Genomic DNA, 23489 nt, shown 5'->3' on the forward strand with positions numbered 1-23489 from the left:
GATAAGGGCTCATCTTTTGCTGGTGTGACAGAGGCCCTTTCTACCTCCATAAGAGCCATACAATCATGAGAAAAACTCTCAGGTTCTACATCAGTACCATTTGTTGCATCTTCCTCATCAATTATAGGAAGAAGTGTAGCCGGATATAAAGTAACACATTGTTTGATTGTTAAATTCGATGGAGCAAAAAGAGCAGACTGGTACTTGTCAAATCTACTGGCAGACACATGTCTAGTATTTACTTGATTCATGATTTCCTGTACTGCATGTGGCACATACAGGATCAGAGCAGAATCTAGTACAAGCTCCGTTACTTTGTCTAGCAGCAAAATGCAGGCTGCTATGGCTCGCATACAACTGGGGGAGCCTTTGATGACAGGGTCTAATGAGGCTGATACATACATCACAGGCCTCTGTTTGTCTCCATGTAGCTGGGTGAGTACACCTGCAGCAAATCCATTGACTTCATGACAGAACAACGAGAAAGTCTTAGTATAGTCAGGAAGTCCAATGGCGGGAGCTTCAGACAAAATTTTAATAAGCTCCTTCATCTGCAATTCATTGTCCCATGTGAGTTTGAAAGGGTTTCTAGTGGTAGCCTCATATAGAGGAGCCATAAGTTCTGATGCATTTGGAATCCAGTCCCTACAATATCCCACTAACCCCAGGAAGGCACGTAGTTGCCGGACATTTCTTGGCTTTTCAAAGTTTTGTAGAGTTTTAACTCGATCTGGGGTTAGGTGACGGATTCCATGTGAAATGCAGTGACCCAGGAAGATCACTTTCTCTTGGCAGTATTGTAGCTTATCTTTGCTAACTTTGTTGTTACTGTTATAGAGAAACAGGAGAAGGCTTACTGTTTCTCTGCTACAAATGTCCTTTGTATCAGAACAAATAAGCAAATCGTCTATGTACTGAAGTAAAACAGTGTTTGGGTGTGAGGGGGACCATTGGTCCAATACTTGCTTTAACGCAGTATTATATTCAGAGGGGCTACTCACACAGCCTTGGGGCAATCTTGTCCATGCTAACTTTTGGGCATCATGGGTAAATGAAAAAAGGTGCCAGCAATCTGGGTGCAGGGGCACCGAAAAGAAAGCATTTGCAAGATCAATCACTGTAAAGCAGGTGCTGGAGGCAGGTATTCCACTTAGTAAAGTTTGGGGGTTGGGCACGATCGGGGTATCTGCCTCTATTATATTGTTAATGGCTCTCAAATCATGCACCATGCGATATGTCACCTGCCCACCCTTCTTGTCTGGCTTCTTTGCAATTGGGAACAGGGGTGTATTGACCTGGGACTTAATTGGTACAACAACCCCTGCTGCTTTCAGTTGAGTGATTTGATCCTTTATCCCCTCAGTCTGAGCAATACTCAGTGGGTACTGTTTAATCTGTGGGAGATGGGCTCCTGGTTTAATTTTTATCATGACTGGGGTGCAATCCAGCAGACCTACATCATATTTACTGGTGGCCCATAATTCAGTGGGAATCACTTTCAATTCTGGTGGAAATGGCAGAGTGGAGTCTTGGATTAAAAATACTCCACAGGCAGAATTTAAAACTTCTCCTGATAGACTACTGACCACTTGGACTCCTGTAGGAGTGTAGTCTATGTTTGCTAAAATTTGGTTCAAAATGTCAGCTCCCAAAAGATTGGTAGGAACTGTGTCTGAAACTAACACTTTAGTGACAATTTCTGTTTGCTGTCCTAGCCTGAGTTTAAGTGGCTTGGACTCAACCAAATCAGTAGAGGTCCCGGTTAGGCCAACACCAGAGATAACATTTGTAGATAATAATCCTGGAGGTAAGTCCTCTATATTAAAAACACTTCGGCTTGCACCAGTATCAATTAAACAGGCTAATTCTGTTTCTCCTCCAGGAAAGGGGAGTTCTTGTAAAAATACTTTTACTCTGGCCTCGGGACCATTGTCTCCCCTATTTAACATGATTGATACTGGCATGCCATTTTCCTATGCCTGATCCACTGCTTTTGGCAGAGAACTGGGATCAGCATGAGGTGCCTCTAAGCTCTTTTCTAGTCTACGGTCAGGAAGATGGCAGAATTTGGCTATGTGTCCTTCCCCATCACAATTGTAGCATATAATTGGTCCCCGATTGCCATGATTTCTGAAATTGCCTTTGCCTCTTCCTCTTCCTTTTCCTCTCTGCTTCCTCAGCCATATCACTTAACCACCTCCAATAAGCCCCTGCTGCTTCCTCTTTCCCTTGCTTAGCATTCATAAATTCAGTATGTCTGGTTTGTCCATATATTTGGGGCAATTTTTCCTTCAATTTCTCACAAACCTCCCGTCCACTAACCATCTTACCTAGATTTTTGACGTCTACACCACATTCTTTAAGTATATAGCCAGACATGTTGCTTCCCACTGCTTTAATAAGAAGCTGATGAATGTCAGTAGCAGAAGCCTCATATGCTTCCTGTGCAGCACTAAGTTTGTTTGCAAACCCAATTGGATTCTTTCTAGGATCTCCCAATCCCTCTAATGTGGCTCTCATATCTTGGGGACTAAAAGGTACATGCCATTTAATTTGAGACTTACTGTCAACAGCATCACCTTCAAAAACTAATTGGGTTCTGACAGGATAAACTGCAACAGATTTCTCTATGCCAGGGGCAGAAGGGCTGGCATCTCCCTTCCTTCTCTCTTCATCTTGCTGCCACAATTTGAAAATTATGGTTTACTCTGGAAGTTCAGACTCTATCTCTCTTTCTCTGGCCAAAGCCTTAAGTTCAGAGAGATCTAGGTTTGCATATGTGCCTTTTGATTTATGCCAATCATCTGTTTCTAGGATACGAGCCAAATCCCTCTTTGTAGGTTGATATGGGGCTGTTAAACCTCTGCTCTCTACTATATTGCATAGCTCATCTTTTGTGTGTTCCATGTAATCTAATTCTTTTGCTTTTGTGCGTGGACCCCTTAAAGCCAAACTGGCAGCCACATAAGGTGGGGGGTCCTCCTCTACAGAGTCTTCTGGCCAAACGTAGTAAATTTGGGCAGTACTTTTATTAAATATCTCCATCAAGCCAGTTTGATTTGCTACTTTAGCTTCTGTCTCCCATGTGCAAGCTATTCTCCACGTTCCTTCACTGCACAGTAGTAGGCCATAATCGTGCAGAAAAGTTTGCCATACTTTTAAATCAAAAGTCCCTTCAGATTTTAAAGGTTTAGCTGTTCCCTTTGTCCATTCTACCCATTTATCTAGGGGCTCAGTATAGGCAGAACCGTACCTTCGGTTCATATATTCTCTAGCGCTCATCTTGCGCTGGGCATTTTCTGAAGGCCTCTCTCCCTTCATTCCCTTAATTAATTTAATGCCCATAATGACTGGCCAGTCTTCTCTCTTCTCTACTTGTGCCTATACCCTCTTGCCTCTAAAACAAATAGTACAGCAAATCTGCAGATTTACAAGAATAGTCTCCACTTATCTACGTGGATAGAAGGGGTTTATGACAATAGACAAAACACTCATTAAGAGACCCTCCTCGTCTCTTCTCTTCTCTGTGAGTTTTATCTGACCCTACCATGCGCCTCTGACCCAGGTCGCCCACAAGGAGTCAACGCTGGGAACTGCAGAGGATTTTCCCTATCCACACACAGTCCAACCCGTGAAGGGGGACACAAACACATTCACACACACACGTTACCCAACCAGAAAGGTCCGAGAGTGGTCTGGTTTCCTTGAGAACCGACAGATAGGATACATAGGAAAAGGCAGAAATATAGCAAGCTTAAGGGCAGCTTACCTAGCCGGCATTTGAGGTCTGCGTTTCCCGATGATCCCGATCGAAGCGCAGTTCCTTCTGGAGACTCTGCCAAACTCCTGTTATGGCTCGCCAAGACTGATATGACTGATTTCTGATTGGGACTCTAAAACAAAGTTAATACTGCAGCTGCAGGAACAGATTCACAGGACTCAATCACTGTGTTTAAAATGTCCGTTCAGTGAAAAATGTATTATTACATGTTATTTTATACATAGATAAGAAAGGGGTGGTGTGAGATGTTATTAAAAACTAACAAATAGCAATATGTTATTAAAAGCTAACAAATAGAAATATATTATTAAAAACTAGCGAATAGAACAATTGCAAAAGTAAAACCTTGAAAAGGGAGGGGGGAGTAGAGAGCGTTTAGTAGGAGAAGTGTCTGTGTTAGGTGAAGGTTACAGAACACATTTCAACAGTGAGAACAAAATGGATTCTCTTGTGCTTAAATGAACAGTACAATGAATGTCCATGTCAATCCCTATGAATCAAAATTTTAATATATCTGGATAGCCTATTTGCCAGTACCCTGGCTATGATCGTCACATCAGATGTAAGAAATTGGGCGATATGAATCTGGTTTTAATGGGTCTTTATCAGATTTTAAAATTACTATTATTATTGTTTCTGTCATTGATTTAGGTAGTTCCTGTGTAATATAAGCTTCATTCAGAACTTCTGGCAACAGAGTCTGACCATATATTTTATATATCTCCACAGGGAGTCCATCCATCCTGGGGCTTTATTGTTTTGGATTTGCCTCACTGCCTCTTCCAACTCTAACAGAGTTATAGAGTGATCCAGAGATTCACTTTCTATTGGTGTCAATTTAGGTAACACTAGATTGTCCAGAAATTGTTTACTTTGATTTTTTTCATTTGAAAATTCAGATTCATAAAGCCGTATATAGAAACCCATAAATGTACTATGGATACTCTCTGTTATATACCACTTCACCTTTTATATCTTTAATGGCAGCTATTCCAGACGGGCCTTCTTGATTTCATGCTATCATAGCCAGCATATGTTCCACCTGCTACCCAGTTTCTTAATGTTTTTGACTCTGTAGAAATCTGCTATTTTCTGCCTTGACTATAGATAAGTTTTTATATAGCTTCTGAGCTTTCTGCCAAGCTAAACGTTTTTCTTCTGTAGGGTCTACTATAAACTCCTGTTCTATCTGCTTAACCCTTTGCATTGCTTCCTCCTCTCATTGCCTAGTTGACTTTTTAATTCTGGCTATTTTTTTAATTATCACGCCTCGTAAATAGGCCTTCATAGCATCCCAAACAACTACCAAAGAGGTTGAGCGCTTGTTATCTCTTAAAAAAATCCTTGAAACCGCAGTTCTATTTGACTCTTCTCTGGAATCAGGGTCAGCCACTGAGGGTTGACTTTCCACATTGGACGAACCAGTTGTTCCCTTCACTCCAGAGATAGAGTCAATGGAGAGTGGTCGGAGAGTCCCCTTGATTCATACTGAATTGATTTTAGCCATGGGAGAAAACTCCCATTTCCCAGGGCCAGATCAGTTCTCGATAATGACCCATATGTGGTAGAACAACACGAGTATTCTCTACTAGCAGGGTATCTCAATCTCCACACATCCATTAAGCCCATCTCCTGTATCTGGCCAGCCAATCTTGTTACATTCCCTTTCCCTTTACTCTTTTTATCACTCTGTCTACCTCTTCATTCAATATGTTATTAAAATCCCCAATTTTTAATGTTGGTACATCCGATCGTTGTGCCATTTTTCCAAAAACCTTTTTTAATACATCATCCTTATATGGAGGAGGAATATAAACTTTCACCAGAAAAAACATTTTATCATTTAAAGTTGTAATAAGGGGTTAAATCCTGTGTTAAATTTTATTCATAGGTTCATTCATATATTTACCCTTTCAGATATGTGGTCAGTAAATGCAAGGATTAAAACACACAACACACAAAGAATGTAGGATATTTACTTAGCTTCGATTAAAGATGTATTACAGATGATACAATACGGGATAAATTCAGCATTAAATCCAGGGAACCCCTCAACTTCTGAAATTGTCAGAAAGTTCAGGAAGTCAACAGTCTCTTCAATGTCCAGGCACATTCATGTCCTGGAAGAAGTTCCCTGCTATTCTCTATTGTCCACCTTTTAAAGGCTTGAAAGAAGGCGCGAAGAAACTGGTTTTATCTGGTACTAACAAAAGACTAGCCATAATGGTCCTGAGACAAAGTGACCATCCGTTAGCTCAGAGAGATCAATGTTGCAGAAACAAATATATTTACATATATAGAAGTAATCACCTTAAAACTATCATAGTTAATAACTCATAATACCAAGTTCTTTGTAAATCAATTATGAATATAGATCTGTACTACAAAAGTGCATAAGAGCTTTACAAACTTTGACTGAAAAATCGAAGGAGCTGGGTGGAAAATTGTAGATTTTGCTAAACCTTTGTATATTACTATGGCTTGGACCAAGAAGACGGGGAAATAACACTGAAAGCTTGAAAGCTTGTCCTATACATTGAACTATGCAAAATAAAAAAGTATCACAGACAGCAATCAACTGTGTTGTTGCAAGTGCAATAATAAGGCTACCATCATGAATCACTGTTAGACAACCAAACTTTTAAGCATACAGTAGGTCCATTTTAGATCAGATATTTAGCGAGGTATGACGCAGCACTCGTACTTTGGTGGCAGATTGCCCAGTCCACTTCCCGTAGGTGCAACGTTTATCTCTTCCTTTGGAATGACTGGTTTGAAGCTGAAATTTTGAAGCAAAGATGTGAAATAGAGGAAGAGTTCCATTCGTCCCAAGCTTTCTCCAAGACATACCCTTTTTCCTATCCAAGAAAAAAACAAGGCAATGGGAAGTCATTAGATAATTCGTAAATGTTGGATTCATTATTTAATTGAGAATACAGCAGAATGAGTGTCTTAAGAGATAAACAATCCCTCTTTGACAAAATATGGTCCCCTTGGCTGGCTTATTTACAGGTCCCAGACATACGGAAGTGACTTTGGATTGTCGACGGAAGATGCCCCGACGGATCCAACTTCTCTCCTTCTCCTCTTCTCACCTTTCCTTTCTTTCGTTTCTCACCAATCCTGGCATTATGCCTTTACAGCCTTCTTTTCTCCTTTCTTACCTAAGATACTTATGCTCATGTTTGTGGGGAATGGAGTCTCCCATATATGACCATTATGATATTTGGCCATGGGAAGAGCTTTAAAAATCACATATTACAGGGCAAGGGTTCTATTATTTTGTAGACCAATTTGCAGAGGTTACACTTTAATGGAGTTTAGACTTCATGGTCCTTACGTTTTTCATAAAATGATTCGCTAGGCAGTCGTCTTGATGGCTGCCCCTTATGCCCCGTACACACGGTCGGATTTTCCGATGGAAAATGTGTGATAGGACCTTGTTGTCGGAAATTCCGACCGTGTGTAGGCTCCATCACACATTTTCCATCGGATTTTCCGACACACAAAGTTTGAGAGCAGGCTAAAAAATTTTCCGACAACAAAATCCGTTGTCGGAATTTCTGATCGTGTGTACACAAATCCGACGCACAAAGTGCCACGTATGCTCAGAATAAATAAAGAGATGAAAGCTATTGGCTACTGCCCCGTTTATAGTCCCGACGTACGTGTTTTACGTCACCGCGTTCAGAATGATTGGATTTTCTGACAACTTTGTGTGACCGTGTGTATGCAAGACAAGTTTGAGCCAACATCCGTCGGAAAAAATCCTAGGATTTTGTTGTCGGAATGTCCGATCAATGTCCGACCGTGTGTACGGGGCATTAGTGTTTACGATGTTATCGATTCTTCATATGCAATTTATAGCCAGATGCTTGTTTTTTTTCTTTCTGTATGTATTGATGTGTTTATTTGGGGCCTTATTGAAGACCTAACTCGATTGATATGGTCTTCTTTTGTTTTACCCCCCCCCCCATTTATGTACCATCTTTGTTATATGTACTTCAGTGGGGGGCTGGTGGAATTTTTTTGGGGAGCGGTAAACAGTATGCCACCCCCCTGTCGGTCGGTAGCACTTACCCCATCACCGGCAGCTTCTCCCTGCTTGGCGGCAGCCTCCTGTTCTCCTGCTCTCTATTACCGGCGGCTTTCTGTTCGACTGCTCCTGTTTGCCTTCTCGTCCAACATCAGTGCCTGACCTCACAAATGCACTTCTGGAAGAATGGTCAAACATTCCCATAGACACACTCCTAAACCTTGTGGACAGCCTTCCCAGAAGAGTTGAATCTGTTATAGCTGCAAGGGGTGGGCCAACTCAATATTGAACCCCACAGACTAAGATTGGAACACGCACCCCAAGTTTAGGAGGGACTTTTAAGGAAAAAAACTTTTAGGAGTAAAGTTTAAGGAAGAAAAACTTACATTAAAATGCCCATCAATGCAGTGTTATCGGTGTCCATCTGCAGCCTTTTCAGTGTCAGTGCAGCCTTGCTCCAGTGTCTATTGCAGCCTTGTCAGTGCAGCCTTGTTAGTGCAGCCTTGTCAGTGCAGCTTTTCTCCAGTGCAGCCTTGCCCCAGTGCAGCTTTGCCCCAGTGCAGCTTTGCCCCAGTGCAGCTTTGCCCCCGTGCAGCCTTGCCCCAGTGCAGCTTTGTGGGATCGCCGCGATCCCTGCCGACATACACAGTGTATGTGTAAATTCAAATATGGCGCCGAGACTGCAGGGACTTGGCGGAGCCGAGATACACATACCCGGGAGTCCTCGGCTTTTCTCGGCACCGCTTACAGTCCCGCCCAGTCCCGCCCTATGGGCGGGACTGTAAGCGGCGCCGAGAAAAGCCGAGGACTCTCGGGTATGTGTATCTCGGCTCCGCCGAGTCCCTGCAGTCTCGGCGCCATATTTGAATTTACACACGGCTGTGTATGTTGGCGGTGATCGCGGCAATCGTCGCGATCGCTCCGATCATACAAAATTGGGGGGGGGATCGGCCTATAACACGCACCCACGATTTTCCCCTGATTTTCAGGGGAAAAAAGTGTGTGTTATATGCCGATAAATATGGTATATATTTTTTTTGAGAATTATTATATATATTATTACTGTGGGACTTTAAGGACTACTCTATGTTCAGTGAAATTTGAGTGCTGCACAAATTATACATTTCTATATACTGGTATTATACAGTAAATACATTTGAATTTCAATGATAAAATCATGTTGGAAATGAAAATAATAATAATAATTACCAGCACCAAAAGGCATGTGGGCATCATTCTTCTTAAAAACACCATTGTCATCCAGAAAATTGTTGGGGTTAAATTTGTAAGGCTCTTTGTAATAACATGGATCATGGTGGACAGAGGCCAGGAGTGAAGTAATGTGTGTTCCCTAAATATAAAATAAATAAAAAAATACACTTTAAAGTTATATCAATTGTAGGCAAAGTGAGTTTTTGTTTTGGCTCGTTCTACAATCAAGGGAGCAATGATTATTTGTTCTGGTCTGGTCAGGCTTTCACAGGCCGGGAGCTTGAGTGCTCCCCCCCGGGAGAAACTTCCATAGAATAACCAGTCTGAATATTTATCATGGCCTAGCCAATCCCTGGGGAGGTGTGCCTAGCAGGTGGCTGGGGAGGTGATGGATAGTATGGAGCCCTAGAGAGAATGTTCTTTCCTGAGCAAGGGGGTTTCAAGCCCAAAGGACTGTTGCCCCTGAGGCAGCCTATGGACTGTGTTGCTGTTCTATGAGGTCTCAGCGGTGGCAGAGCTGGGGACCTGGAAACAAGCTGGAAATGGTTGGAGGATTTCACCAAAAAGCATCTGATCTGTAGAAGGATTGTCTCACTCACTGGGCTATGTCTGGAGGAAGCTGGAAGGTGGCAGCTGTCCTTACCCTGAATTGACTTCTGGCGACTGTGTGCTTTTGGCATGTGAGTGCCAGAGGTATCTTGGACTGAGACAGAGTACTGGCCATTCCTCATCGCCAACAGTGTCCTGGACTGTGAGCTTAAAATGGAGCTTAAAATGGTTCTAAAGGCAGAGGGTTTTTTACCCTAATGCATTCTATTAAGATAAAACGATGTGCATGAGAGCAGCGGCTCTCCCGGGTCTCTTTCTCCTTACTGGTTCACCCAGCAGCGGGAGCTATTAGTTCCTGGTGCTGTCAATCACAGCCAGTGAACCAATAAGGAGAGTGCGAGGAACAGGGCCCAGCCGTGCTCTGTGTGTGAATGGACAATGTCTATTCACAAGATCGCTGCTCAGAGCGAGCCTGCTTGAGTGCCCCCATAGCAAGAGGCTTGCTATTGGGGGCACTCGGCGGGAGGGGGAGGGAGAGCCAGGACCTCTCCTCCCCCCTGCAAAACCTTTACACAGAGCAGGTAAGTATAACACGTTTGTTATTTTTTTTTAAATCAACCTTTAGAATCACTTGGTCCGCCAGCGAACCGCGATTGCCTAGTACAGAACGTGGCAGAACGTGGATCTGACAGTGTAAACAAGCGGATTCCCGTTCTCACAGGAGACATGACAGAGATCTTCTGTTCCCAGTGATTGGGAAAAGTAATCTCTGTCATGTCCCAGTGAGCCCATCCCCCCTGCAGTTGAAACACACAGGGGGAAGACAGTATCATTTTTACATTGATCAGTGCATTTTTATAGCACTGATTAATGTAATAATGTCTCTGGTCCCCAAAAAGTGTCATTTGGGGTCAGATTTGTCTGCCGCAATGTCGCAGTCCCGCTATAAATTTGCAGATCGTCCCCATTACTAGTAAAAACAAAAAGTCCCTAAATCTATCCCATAGTTTGTAGACGCGATAACTTTTGGGGGGGGGTGGTGCTGGGCACTGGATGATCTTGTCCCGCACTAGCTGAAAGAGAAGGAGAAGGGACACTCTGCAACTTCACAAGAAAAAAATAATTATTAATGGTGAAGAGTTTACAGAAGCTGACAGTAGCCTGCGAATATTCTCAGACTCACCAGCAACAGCCCTTTTGGCTAGATTGCTCCTCTAGCAGTGGCAGGCCGGTCCACAAGGGGCGAAGGGGCGCCCCCCCAGTGCATCGCGCAGGGCGCCGGACCAACAGGTTTCTACCAGGTTCATCACTCCCTCACAGGCATGGGACCACATCCGAGGCCCCAATTGGCCAGTTTTATCTCTGCGCCCCGAGCCCTCCCACCCTGCGATAACAGCGGCTTCTGGCTTCCCAGCCAAGCAGGACAGGAAGACCCACAACCTGCAAAGAAGACCGGGTGAAGACAAAAGCTGCGGCATCCGACAGTCCAGGGGAGCCATGACAGCTGGAGGGCTCTGCTGTAGGGTGAGTGCCAACCTGGAGGGGCCCCCCAAAATCCTCCAACACCATCCACCACTGCCCTCTAGACCTTTTAAAATGGAGCGCTCCATTTTTAGAATGCTTCTCACAAAGGACTAAACACAGAATGATATAAACAGGTTCATGGTAAACTAATACATGAGGCCAACAGTTGAGCCAGGGATACTCTTGACAAGTCTATTCAGCTCTATATTGGATTTGATTTTAACCACCAGCCACTAACTTCCAAGTAGTTGCCCAGGATATCCCCTTTTTTTCAATCATTTATACCTACTTTTTGACCTTTTTATTATTACACCATAGTACACATCACTGCTGCTCAGTGCTGGGACTGCCTGTGAAACAACACTCCTTGTTCTCAGCACAACATGGACAACTGACCCCTTCTTACTATTCCCGCTGTACCCTCCACCCTAGCGGGAGCTCACATCTTTGAGTGACAACCTTCTGCTGCATATAGGGTATAGAAATACCCTATTACCAAATGTGCATGGGGCCAGAATTTTAGATTTATTTTCTGATAGCCTGCAAAAAAGAAAATATTAACAAAGTGATGGAAAGGGAACTTTTGTTTTTTTAATGGAAAGGTTTTGATACACAAGGCCTGTATCTGCATACTTGGCCTATGTATATCCAGCAGATGTGACAAAACGTATCTGTTGCCAACCCATTCCGGAGGGCCCCTCAGGGTATATACAGTACTTAAAATAGATCATGTTTCAGTGAGAACAAACACCATATTCTGTGTTCAATATACAGTGGGGAAAAAAAGTATTTAGTCAGCCACCAATTGTGCAAGTTCTCCCACTTAAAAAAGATGAGAGAGGCCTGTAATTGTCATCATAGGTATACCTCAACTATGAGAGATAAAATGTGGAAACAAATCCAGATAATCACATTGTCTGATTTTTGAAAGAATTTATTTGCAAATTATGGTGGAAAATAAGTATTTGGTCAATATAAAAAGTTCATCTCAATACTTTGTTATATATCCTTTGTTGGCAATGACAGAGGTCAAACGTTTTCTGTAAGTCTTCACAAGGTTGTCACACACTGTTGCTGGTATGGTGGCCCATTCCTCCATGCAGATCTCCTCTAGAGCAGTGATGTTTTGGGGCTGTCGCTGAGCAACACGGACTTTCAACTCCCTCCAAAGGTTTTCTATGGGGTTGAGATCTGGAGACTGGCTAGGCCACTCCAGGACCTTGAAATGCTTCTTACGAAGCCACTTCTTCGTTGCCCGGCAGTGTGTTTGGGATCCTTGTCATGCTGAAAGACCCAGCCATGTTTCATCTTCAATGCCCTTGCTGATGGGAGGAGGTTTGCACTCAAAATCTCACGATACATGGCCCCATTCATTCTTTCATGTACACGGATCAGTCGTCCTGTTCCCTTTGCAGAGAAACAGCCCCAAAGCATGATGTTGCTTACCCCCATGCTTCACAGTAGGTATAGTGTTCTTTGGTTGCAACTCAGCATTCTCTCTCCTCCAAACACGACGAGTTGTGTTTCTACCAAACAGTTTTACATTGGTTTCATCTGACTATGTGACATTCTCCCAATCCTCTTCTGGATCATCCAAATGCTCTCTAGCAAACCTCAGACGGGCCTCAGACTGGCTTAAGCAGGGGGACACGTCTGGCACTGCAGGATCTGAGTCCCTGGCAGCGTAGTGTGTTACTTATGGTAGCCTTTGTTACGTTGGTCCCAGCTCTCTGCAGGTCATTCACTAGGTTCCCCCGTGTGGTTCTGGGATTTTTGCTCACCGTTCTTGTGATCATTTTGACCCCATGGGGTGAGATCTTGCGTGGAGCCCCAGATCGAGGGAAATTATCAGTCGTCTTGTATGTCTTCCATTTTCTAATTATTGCTCCCACAGTTGATTTCTTCACACCAAGCTGATTGCCTATTGCAAATTCAGTCTTCCCAGCCTGGTGCAAGTCTACAATTTTGTTTCTGGTGTCCTTCGACAGCTCTTTGGTCTTCACCATAGTGGAGTTTGGAGTGTGACTGTTTGAGGTTGTGAACAGGTGTCTTTTATAACGATAACAAGTTCAAACAGGTGCCATTAATACAGGTAATGAGTGGAGGACAGAGGAGCCTCTTAAAGAAGAAGATGCAGGTCTGTGAGAGCCAGGAATCTTGCTTGTTTGTAGATGACCAAATACTTATTTTCCACCATGATATTCAAATAAATTTTTTCAAAAATCAGACAATGTAATTGTCTGGATTTGTTTCCACATTTTGTCATTTTGTTCTTATAGTTGAGGTATACCTATGATAAGTTGCACAATTGGTGGCTGACTAAATACTTTTTTGCCCCACTGTAACATGACACAATAAAACTGTATGCTTGGCGAGCTAACAGTATAATAAGTGGGAGACAACTTTTATTGTTAGAGATTTTTATGGTCTCGCTGCAACACCATATTTGTCCAGCAGATGGTGCTGCAGGTTAATTCCAGATCAGCCTTTGATAACCTACACTTCTACAGAGTCAAAAGAAAGTAACCCTTTCTTTGCCTAACCCACTTTATTAACATTTTTTTTTTTAAACAATGAGGAACCTTTGAAATAACTTACCGATCTCAGGAAACCCCTGCTAATAAGTACTATATCTACAACGCACGGATTAGTGTGATAGTCAGTGGGAAGAATCTTTCCCCCTTACAGATAGATTAAAAGATCATTTACATCTGTGGTCACTCATCTGAGAGGCAGAAATTGCTCTTTGCTTAAAGAGGAACTTTACTTAAAAAAATATTTGTAAATGAGCAGGGTTTTTATTGTAGAAGAGACATACTATGCCAGTCTGTGCGCACTGTACACTGCGCACATGCAGTTCAATACAATATCGTCATCTACCATGATGAATGAACTGTGAATGATGTCATCCTGGCCTGACCAATCAAAATGGCCGGAGATCATAACCCAGAAGAAGACCAGCCAAAGAAGTCAGCAGCCATTAAGGGTACTAACGGACACTGCATCGCTAGAGTGGAGGTGTGTATAGTTCAATTTTACCACTTGCCGACCTGCTTATAGTAACTATACTGCAAATGGATGGCAGTTATAGGCTCAGAGATATACTGGCACGTCGCTGAGCACATGTGCACTGGTGAGCCCCCTGGGGAGTGCAGCGGCGCAATTCCGTGACCTCTGTGTCCGGTGGACACAGCGGATCACAGCGTCTGGGGTATCATGTGATTGCTATGTCCAGTGATCACGTGATTACAATGTAAAGAAAACAGTCATGAATGGTTTCCATTCATGATAGTTTGCTTACTATTGTGATTCTGTGATTGGCTCACAGCTATCACATGGTACCTGGGCCAATCACAGCACCCTGTACAATGTGATTAGCTGTAGCCAATCACAGATCACAATAGTAAGCAAAATGTAATGAATGAAAGCCATTCATGGCAGCTAAAACTAATGCTTATAACAGTGATCATCACTGTTATAAGCAATAACAGTGTAAAAAAAAAAAAATCCTTGATTCCCCCAGAGTAGTACAATATCACTATGGTAACACTAAACTACTCTGATGAGAGTATGTAAAAAGAAAAAAAGCTTAAAAAAAGAAAGGAAAATCTTTAAAAAAAGAGAAAAAAGTTTAAAAAATTGAATAAAAAATTATTAATTTTTTTTTTTAATATACTGTCACCAGTCAGTATCCCTGATCACCACCACAACATTCATGGTGATGCTGTACTGCACTGGTGACAGTATATATTTATACTTATTATTACTTTATACTTATTATTACTTATATTTATATTTATTATAAAAAAATGGTAAAAAAACAGTTTAATTAATAATCAGGATTATTGATTTTTTTAATTTTCAGTCTTTTTTCATTTATATACTAAAAAATAAAAACCCCAGTGGTGATGAAATATCACCAAATGAAAGTTCTATTTGTGTGAAAATAAATTATAAAAAATTTAATTTGCATGCAGTGTTGCATGACCGAGCAATTGCGAGTTAAAAGTAGCACAGTTATGAAAAAGAAAGCGGGGGCAGGGGGCGCTAGAATCATTGGTTAGTAAGTGGCTAGACCAATCTAGTCACTTACTAGCCAATGATTCTAGCGACCCCTACCCCCACTTTCTTTTTCATAATTGTAAGGAGTACATAACTTCTTTGAGGGGTGCAGCAGTTTTTTATTTCTAATCATTTTAAGTTTTTGTATAGTTTGGCGCAGAGTTTTATTTATATTCACATAAAGTAGCACAGTGCTGAATAGCAAAAAATGCCCTGGTCATGAAGGGGGTAAAACCTTTCGGTGGTTAAGAGGTAAAGAAACCCTTAGCAACCTCTAGAGTAGTCTTTATCAACCCTTTAATCCCAGGGGAACCGCTAAATTAATTCTCAAGTCTTATTAATTGGGGATTGATGGCAAAAATGCCCCTTACATTGGTGTTCATTAAGAAGAATGCAACCATTACAGTGGTGGTCAGAATGCCACCCTCACAGACAGCTAAAGAGATCATTGGTGTTATGCTGCTGGTTTTGTCAAGAGGTATTGGGCTAGGAATTATGAAAGCACTAGCAAATGGGAGGTCAATGAGCCACAGCTCAAGAAAGCCCTAGCAACATCTGGAGAAACCCTGCCTGATAATGGCTCCTCTCGAGGAACCCTAGGGCTCCATCGAACACTGATTAAGAAAGACTGCTCTACATATGTGCATTACCCTCCTAGGTAGGTGCTAGAGAGCAGTGTTAATTTTGGCAGCAAATTTCGATTTAGTTTTAGTCTTATGCCCTGTACACACGGTCGGACATTGATCGGACATTCCGACAACAAAATCCATGGATTTTTTCTGACGGATGTTGGCTCAAACTTGTCTTGCATACACACGGTCGCACAAAGTTGTCCGATCGTTCTGAACGCAGTGACGTAAAACACGTACGTCTGGACTATAAACGGGGCAGTAGCCAATAGCTTTCATCTCTTAATTTATTCTGAGCATGCGTGGCACTTTGTGTGTCGGATTTGTGTACACACGATCGTAGTTTAACCGATTGGATTTTGTTGTCGGAAAATTTTATATCCTGCTCTCAAACTTTGTGTGTTGGAAATTCCGACGGAAAAAGTCCGATGGAGCCCACACATGATCGGAATTTCCAACAACACAATCGGATCGCACTTTTTCCGTCGGAAAATCCGACCGTGTGTACAGGGCATTAGTCTTAGGACTAAAATGGCATTTTAGTTTTAGTCCCATTTTTTAGTCTTCTGTTTTAGTTTTAGTCGTATTTAGTCGACTAAATCTCCAGTACATTTTAGTCGACTAAAATGTCCTACGTTTTAGTCAACTAAAATCTCCAGTACATTTTAGTCGACTAAAACTCATTTTAGTCGCCTGAAATCAAATGAGTGCAATTAAATTGTAATACATTAGTTAACATTTCTCTGTAATTTCCAAACTCATTATATACTGCTGGAGTGAAAAATCTCATATGTTATTATTTAAGGTATTGAGGTATCAACATGCACTAAAGGCCATTGTTAATTTTGAAGTCAAATTTCGATTTAGTTTTAGTCTTAGTCTTTTGACTAAAATGCCATTTTAAATATAGTCCCATTTTAGTCTTTTGACTAAAATGCCATTTTAGATTTAGTCGTATTTTAGTCATCTCAATTGTTTTAGTTTGTTGTATTTTAGTCAACTAAAATAGTGTTCATTTAGTCGACTAAAATGTTTTAGTCATTTTAGTCAACAAAATTAACACTGCTAAAAAGAAGAGTGTATATAGTTTTTGGCTTTTCTGCTTAACAGAGAAGTAGACAGGCAAATTTACGTGTTGTCTGCCTAACCGACAGCAGTGATTGATCAGTGAGGTCTGCTCAGTGTGCTCTGGTGCAGCTCATGCTGTCTTGATGTTCCACACTGACCCAATAGCAGGAAGGCCTATTAGACAGTGGGAGGAAACCTAGGAGGAGAGAGCATGGATGCAGATATAGCCCTGGCCAATTAGAAGGGGATGTGCCCCAAGGAATGCTGGGTGCCTGTATTTAAGTTTGAGGAGCACATGGGTTTAGGGTTCCAGTCCAGCCCACCTCTGAGGAGAGAGGTTCAGGTGGGGAGGAGGTGGCTGTCTCTCCTCCAGCAAAGGTGGCCATGTGGCCTCAGGTGCCTAACCTGAGGGCGTGAAGCCTGAAAGCTACAACCCAGGGTTCCTGTGCAAGCTGACTAAAGGAGGAAGTCTATGGATCTGGTCTTATGTCACTGGTATAGAGTGTCGCTTGGAAGTTGGAAGGAGGCTACCAGCTGTTCCTGGACATTTTGTGAGTACAGACCCTGAAAGGATCCTTGAGACTGAGTGTGTGTTGCTGAAATCCCCCTTCTGCTCCTAGAAGTCAGCATACAGTGTGTGTGAGCTAAAGGAGACAGTTGCGGCAGTACCTCCACTTGCTATATAATGACGTGAAGTGTACCAAGATGGCGTCCAGTGATGAAACGCGTAAGACAGGACTTGGTATGCGTCAACCTAATTTCCTGAAACTTCTGGTTTTCTAATTGTGGTCTGTGAAACACACGCTGCCCAGACCCAGGAAATTACCTGTATGCTCATATGAAATCGCGGTAATTAGAGGCCCTTCAACTTATGGAAAGGTTTTATCGGATTCACGATATGAGTATCCGCTTTTATTGATTTCAAACTACGCAAACTATGCCACAGAGCAGGAGGTCATACTGATTTCGGGGACACCAGGATCGAAGGCTTATTTAACTACATGCTCTTTACCCCTGCAGGGGTAGGGGCATCTGGTGAGTGCATATACCTAAGGGGGAGCACGTAAAAGTCACTTCACTTATCTTTTGCACGGAAGTTGTGATAAATCGTATCACCTGAAAATCAGCACAAGTCACTTTATGGGACATTTGATGTGGATAGATTTCTTATTACTATACACTTTGTTTCTAGACGTGGACTCAATATCGATTCAATTCATGACATATATTTTTTTCATTTTATTTAATCATTAATCTCACTTCATTTTGGTTGTGCATATCTATTATACTGTTTCAAATAGATAATACACTCACGGATATTGTTATATATTACAATTTTTTACTTAGTATCACGGTTGGTAGCAAATATGTTATTTAAATATTTGTTTTAAGCAGCACCATTTTCCCTTACTTTGATTATTAATTCTCTGGACCCCACTTGTAGAGTCTTCTTTCCAGGGAGGCTGCAGCTTAACATATACCTAAGCGCAGATTTTTTAGTTAAATATATAAAGGAGACACTGGGCTAGAGTCTTGAAGATTTAAATCCACTGACAAAGTCCACTGAGTCTCTTCTGCTACAGAGGGACTTGTTCTTCCATAAAGATGCTATATGGTTCAGCAGATAATCTGCTCCACAATTCTAGAGAGAGAGAGTTGTCCTCGCTTGTGCATAATTAATTTGGAGTATCCTACTAATTCCCTTTTCCTATTCAAGTTCTCCAAATAAAACATAAAAACAAATCCTCTAGACTGGTCATTGAAGACAACGAGCAGAAGAGTGATTGCACCTGGCTGTATGAGAATACCATGTAACTGGCTGCAGGATAATCAGTGGGAGACCCAGGTACAGGCATTCCATCAGTTCCTGCGGGAGCAGTGCTACATATAGGTAAGTTGGAAGTTGACCTTCTTTGAAACTTGAAGGGTGCCTAAAAGTGTCTACAATTACAGACCAATACGTGTACATATTTACTCATCTTTCTACCTGTCCATAGAGCAGTCACACAGCCTAATACTAAAGGCCCCTTTGTTTTTATGGAACTGGTGTTCTCTTACCTTTGGGATTGAGTATCCTCTGAAAACTGTATCTTTGGATGTGCATCGAGGAAGACTGATTGGCAGCACATCACAAAACCTAATAAGTTCATGAATAGCAGCCTCTGTATATGGCATTTTACTTCGGTCAGAAAAGGATGGGAATCGGTCTCTTCCAACAACATGGTCAATCTCTTCTTGCATTTTCTCTGGACCAGAAAACAGTATCAAACAAACGAAAGCTAAATATATATTCCTTGTGACATTCTGAGCCCCCTGTTCATCTCACAATTTCACATTTATTTGAAGAAGGGGAGAGGGGAAGGTGTAGCTTTAGAATACAATCAAGGTCTAAAGTAGTGGTTCTTAACCACTGGGCCATGGCCTACTGCCAAGCTTTGTTCTCTGTCCTCCTGGGCCTCAAGCCAGCTACATATCCCCTAATTTTCCACAGTGCCTCCCAGCTCCCATAGTGGTCCCCACCCTCTCATAGTGATCCACAGTGCCCCTTAACTTCCCACAGTTCCCCCCAAAACCTCACAGTACCACTTAGTCTTCCACAGTGCCACCCAGCCTGCTACAGTGTCCCCTAGCTTGCCATAGAGCCATAGTGCCTTCAAACTCCAACAGTGTCCCACGGGGTCCCCCAGTCCCCACCAGTCTCCCACAGCTGCAAAGCACCCAGCATCCTGGAGGGACCTTGAATCCACTCCAGATACCCCATCTCTCATGGCTGCTCCCAGAAACCTCATCCCTTACAGGGCCACCAAGTCTCCCCTAACCCAACCAGAACCACCATTCCCCCACAATGACACCAAGCCCCATCCAGAGTCTTCCAGCATTTCAATACATATTTTGTATTACCATACTTTTCTTGTGTAAGTATAAAGTTTTTTACTAGTTTATAGTATTGGTTACATTAGTATCCTGATGTGCTAGAGCAGTGATGGCGAACCTTTTTGAGCAGAGTGCCCAAACTGCAACATAAAACCATATTATTTATTTCAAAGTGCCACCATGCAGCACATCGCACATCTCCATCACACTGTAAACTTCTAGCACATATTATGTATTTGCTTTCAGCTTACACCTCTCTGTTGTCCAGCCACATCACATCAGTAAGCTACAGCACATTATACATCGCCATGTAACTCGTAGCACACCTCCTCACCATGCATCACACCCCTCCATTCAGTTTATGGCACACTTTCCTCTCCATCACACATCTGGTCCCCCCTCTACAACTTGCCACCCCCTCCCCCCTCTGCTGTGGTACAGCAGTGGTGCAGTGACAGTCATGTAGCCCGTCTTGCTCCCTCTACCCATATACACCTCTCCTGCTATCACTGTAGCACAAAACATGGTCACATGGCGTGGCTCATTACCGGCCGCTCTGGCCTCATCTCTGGGCTTTCTCGCCAATGGAACGAAGCGGCTGCACACAGGTGACCCCCAGGCAAACAAACGCCCTCTTCTCCTTCCCCGCAATTAAATTGACTGTTCATTCCCTGGCCGAGGGAGGTTATTGGCCAGTCTGTGAGTCGATCCTGCAGCACTTTCTCCAAAGAGTTGCCTGCTGAGTCAAAGTGCTGTGTGATCTGGAGGAGGTAGGCAGTGCCGGGACACTGGATGCTTTGTCCTCCTAGTGAAGTGTGAGGAGCCTTTGTGTGCCCAGAACTCCTGCGTGCCCACAGAGGACTCTGTGTGCCAGCTGTGGCACGCGTGCCATAGGTTTGCCATCAGTGCGCTAGAGACTCAAGTTATGTGCAACAGTGCATTGGAATGCCATTCATTTTGAATGGTGCCCCAGTGCACCCATGTTGCATTGCACTGGAAAGCATGGTATTAAGCAACCATATACTGTGGTGCACCACATATTTTTCTGTCTACTCTGGTGTGTTGGCTATGCATGTTGTGCATTAAGACACCACACCGGAACAGAGAGATATGAATGGGCCTTAAAGATGATTTGAAAAGGTGATGATTTTGGTCGTTTAGGGAAACCACTCTTATGGCCACAGGTATCAGCAGTTGAATTCTGGCATTAAAGATTAATGTTGAACTCCAGGATAAGAAGATATTATCTAAATACAAGAGGCATGTGTATTGTTACTTGAATCTTGGTGCGTATTTCTGTGCAGTAATCCAGTGTAAATTTTTTTTCTTTGTGCAGGAGCTTCCTACAATAAAGACCGGTCACTGTTGCTCTCTTTCCTTGTGCAGGGTGACTGGTCTTGCTACCGCCCCCTCCTGTAACTTTCTGCAGGCAGCCTGTAGTGGTTGGGGCTGTTGTGTTCCTCCCACAGCTCTCATCTCTGCACAGGCTACATTTATTTTGTTTGCAAAGGCAATTAATGCACACAATGTAGATTTATATCATTTGTGGTGTTTCAGGAATACATTTAAATGAAGGTTTTTTTGCCAGCATCTCAGCTTTAAACCAACTGGGGTTTTTTTTTTTCAGCCAGTGATCCAACAGATGTATGGTATACCTTATACCATTAACCATTTGCCAACCGCGCTATAGTCGATTGACGGCGACAGCAGTGGCGTAGCGTGGGTTGTCAGCACCCGGGGCAAGGCAAGTAGTTTGCGCCCCCCCCCCCCAACCTGCGGACTTTTATCACTCCCTGAGTCCCTTCAAATACAATAGTACTGACCTACCTGATTCTTATACTGACCATTACACACTACACTGACCACTATACTATACTGTCCACTACACTAAGAACTACACTGACCACTACACTACACTGACCACTATACTGTCCACTACACTGACCACTACACTATACTGTCCACTACACTAAGAACTACACTGACCACTATACTGTCCACTATACTGTCCACTACACTACAATGACCACTATACTGTCCACTACACTGACCACTATACTGTCCACTACACTACACTGACCACTATACTACACTGACCACTATACTGTCCACTATACTGTCCACTACACTACACTGTCCACTATACTGTCCACTACACTGTCCACTACACTACATTGACCACTATACTGTCCACTACACTGACCACTATACTGTCCACTACACTACACTGACCACTATACTGACCACTACACTGAGAACTACACTATACTATACTGACCACTATACTACACTGAGAACTACACTACAGTGACTATTAAACTGTCCACTACACTACACTGACCACTATACTACACTGACCACTACACCAACCACTATACTGTCCACTATACTGACCACTACACTGAGAACTACACTACACTGACCACTACACTACACTGACCACTATACTACACTGTCTACTACACTACACTGACCACTACACTATACAGACCACAATACTACACTGTCCACTACACTACACTGACCACTACATTATACTAACCACTACACTATACTGACCACAATACTACACTGTCCACTACACTACACTGACCACTACACTATACTGACTACAATACTACACTGACCACTACACTACACTGACCACTACACTATACTGACTACAATACTACACTGACCACTACACTACACTGACCACTATACTGTCCACTACACTGACCACTACACTATACTGTCCACTACACTAAGAACTACACTGACCACTATACTGTCCACTATACTGTCCACTACACTACAATGTCCACTATACTGTCCACTACACTGACCACTATACTGTCCACTACACTACACTGACCACTATACTGTCCACTATACTGTCCACTACACTACACTGACAACTATACTGTCCACTATACTGTCCACTACACTACACTGTCCACTATACTGTCCACTACACTGTCCACTACACTACACTGACCACTATACTGTCCACTACACTACAATGACGACTATACTGTCCACTACACTGACCACTATACTGTCCACTACACTACACTGACCACTATACTGTCCACTATACTGTCCACTACACTACACTGACAACTATACTGTCCACTATACTGTCCACTACACTACACTGTCCACTATACTGTCCACTACACTGTCCACTACACTACACTGACCACTATACTGTCCACTACACTGACCACTATACGGTCCACTACACTACACTGACCACTATACTGTCCACTACACTGTCCACTACACTACACTGACCACTATACTGACCACTACACTGAGAACTACACTATACTATACTGACCACTATACTACACTGAGAACTACACTACAGTGACTATTAAACTGTCCACTACACTACACTGACCACTATACTACACTGACCACTACACTAACCACTATACTGTCCACTATACTGACCACTACACTGAGAACTACACTACACTGACCACTATACTACACTGTCTACTACACTACACTGACCACTACACTATACAGACCACAATACTACACTGTCCACTACACTACACTGACCACTACATTATACTAACCACTACACTATACTGACCACAATACTACACTGTCCACTACACTACACTGACCACTACACTATACTGACTACAATACTACACTGACCACTACACTACACTGACCACTACACTATACTGACTACAATACTACACAGACCACTACACTACACTGACCACTACACTGTCCACTACACTATACAGACCAC

The 23489-nt window shown here is 42.7% G+C and overlaps 1 protein-coding gene across 1 annotated transcript in view; it reads right to left on the bottom strand.

Moving 5' to 3' along the window:
- Nucleotides 1-5418: 5418 nt before the first annotated feature.
- The window catches only part of LOC141107660 (cytochrome P450 2F3-like), a 77892-nt gene continuing 59821 nt past the window's right edge, over nt 5419-23489 (bottom strand). Inside the window, exons 8-10 of the mRNA XM_073598551.1 lie at nt 18920-19107; nt 9027-9168; nt 5419-6639 (exon numbers count right to left, since the gene is read on the bottom strand). Of these exons, the coding sequence (XP_073454652.1) occupies nt 6458-6639; nt 9027-9168; nt 18920-19107 (512 nt within the window). The 3' untranslated portion in view covers nt 5419-6457. The remainder of the gene's footprint in view (nt 6640-9026; nt 9169-18919; nt 19108-23489) is intronic.

Source organism: Aquarana catesbeiana, linkage group LG09 (assembly GCF_042186555.1).
Source record: "Aquarana catesbeiana isolate 2022-GZ linkage group LG09, ASM4218655v1, whole genome shotgun sequence".
Lineage (NCBI taxonomy): Eukaryota > Metazoa > Chordata > Amphibia > Anura > Ranidae > Aquarana > Aquarana catesbeiana.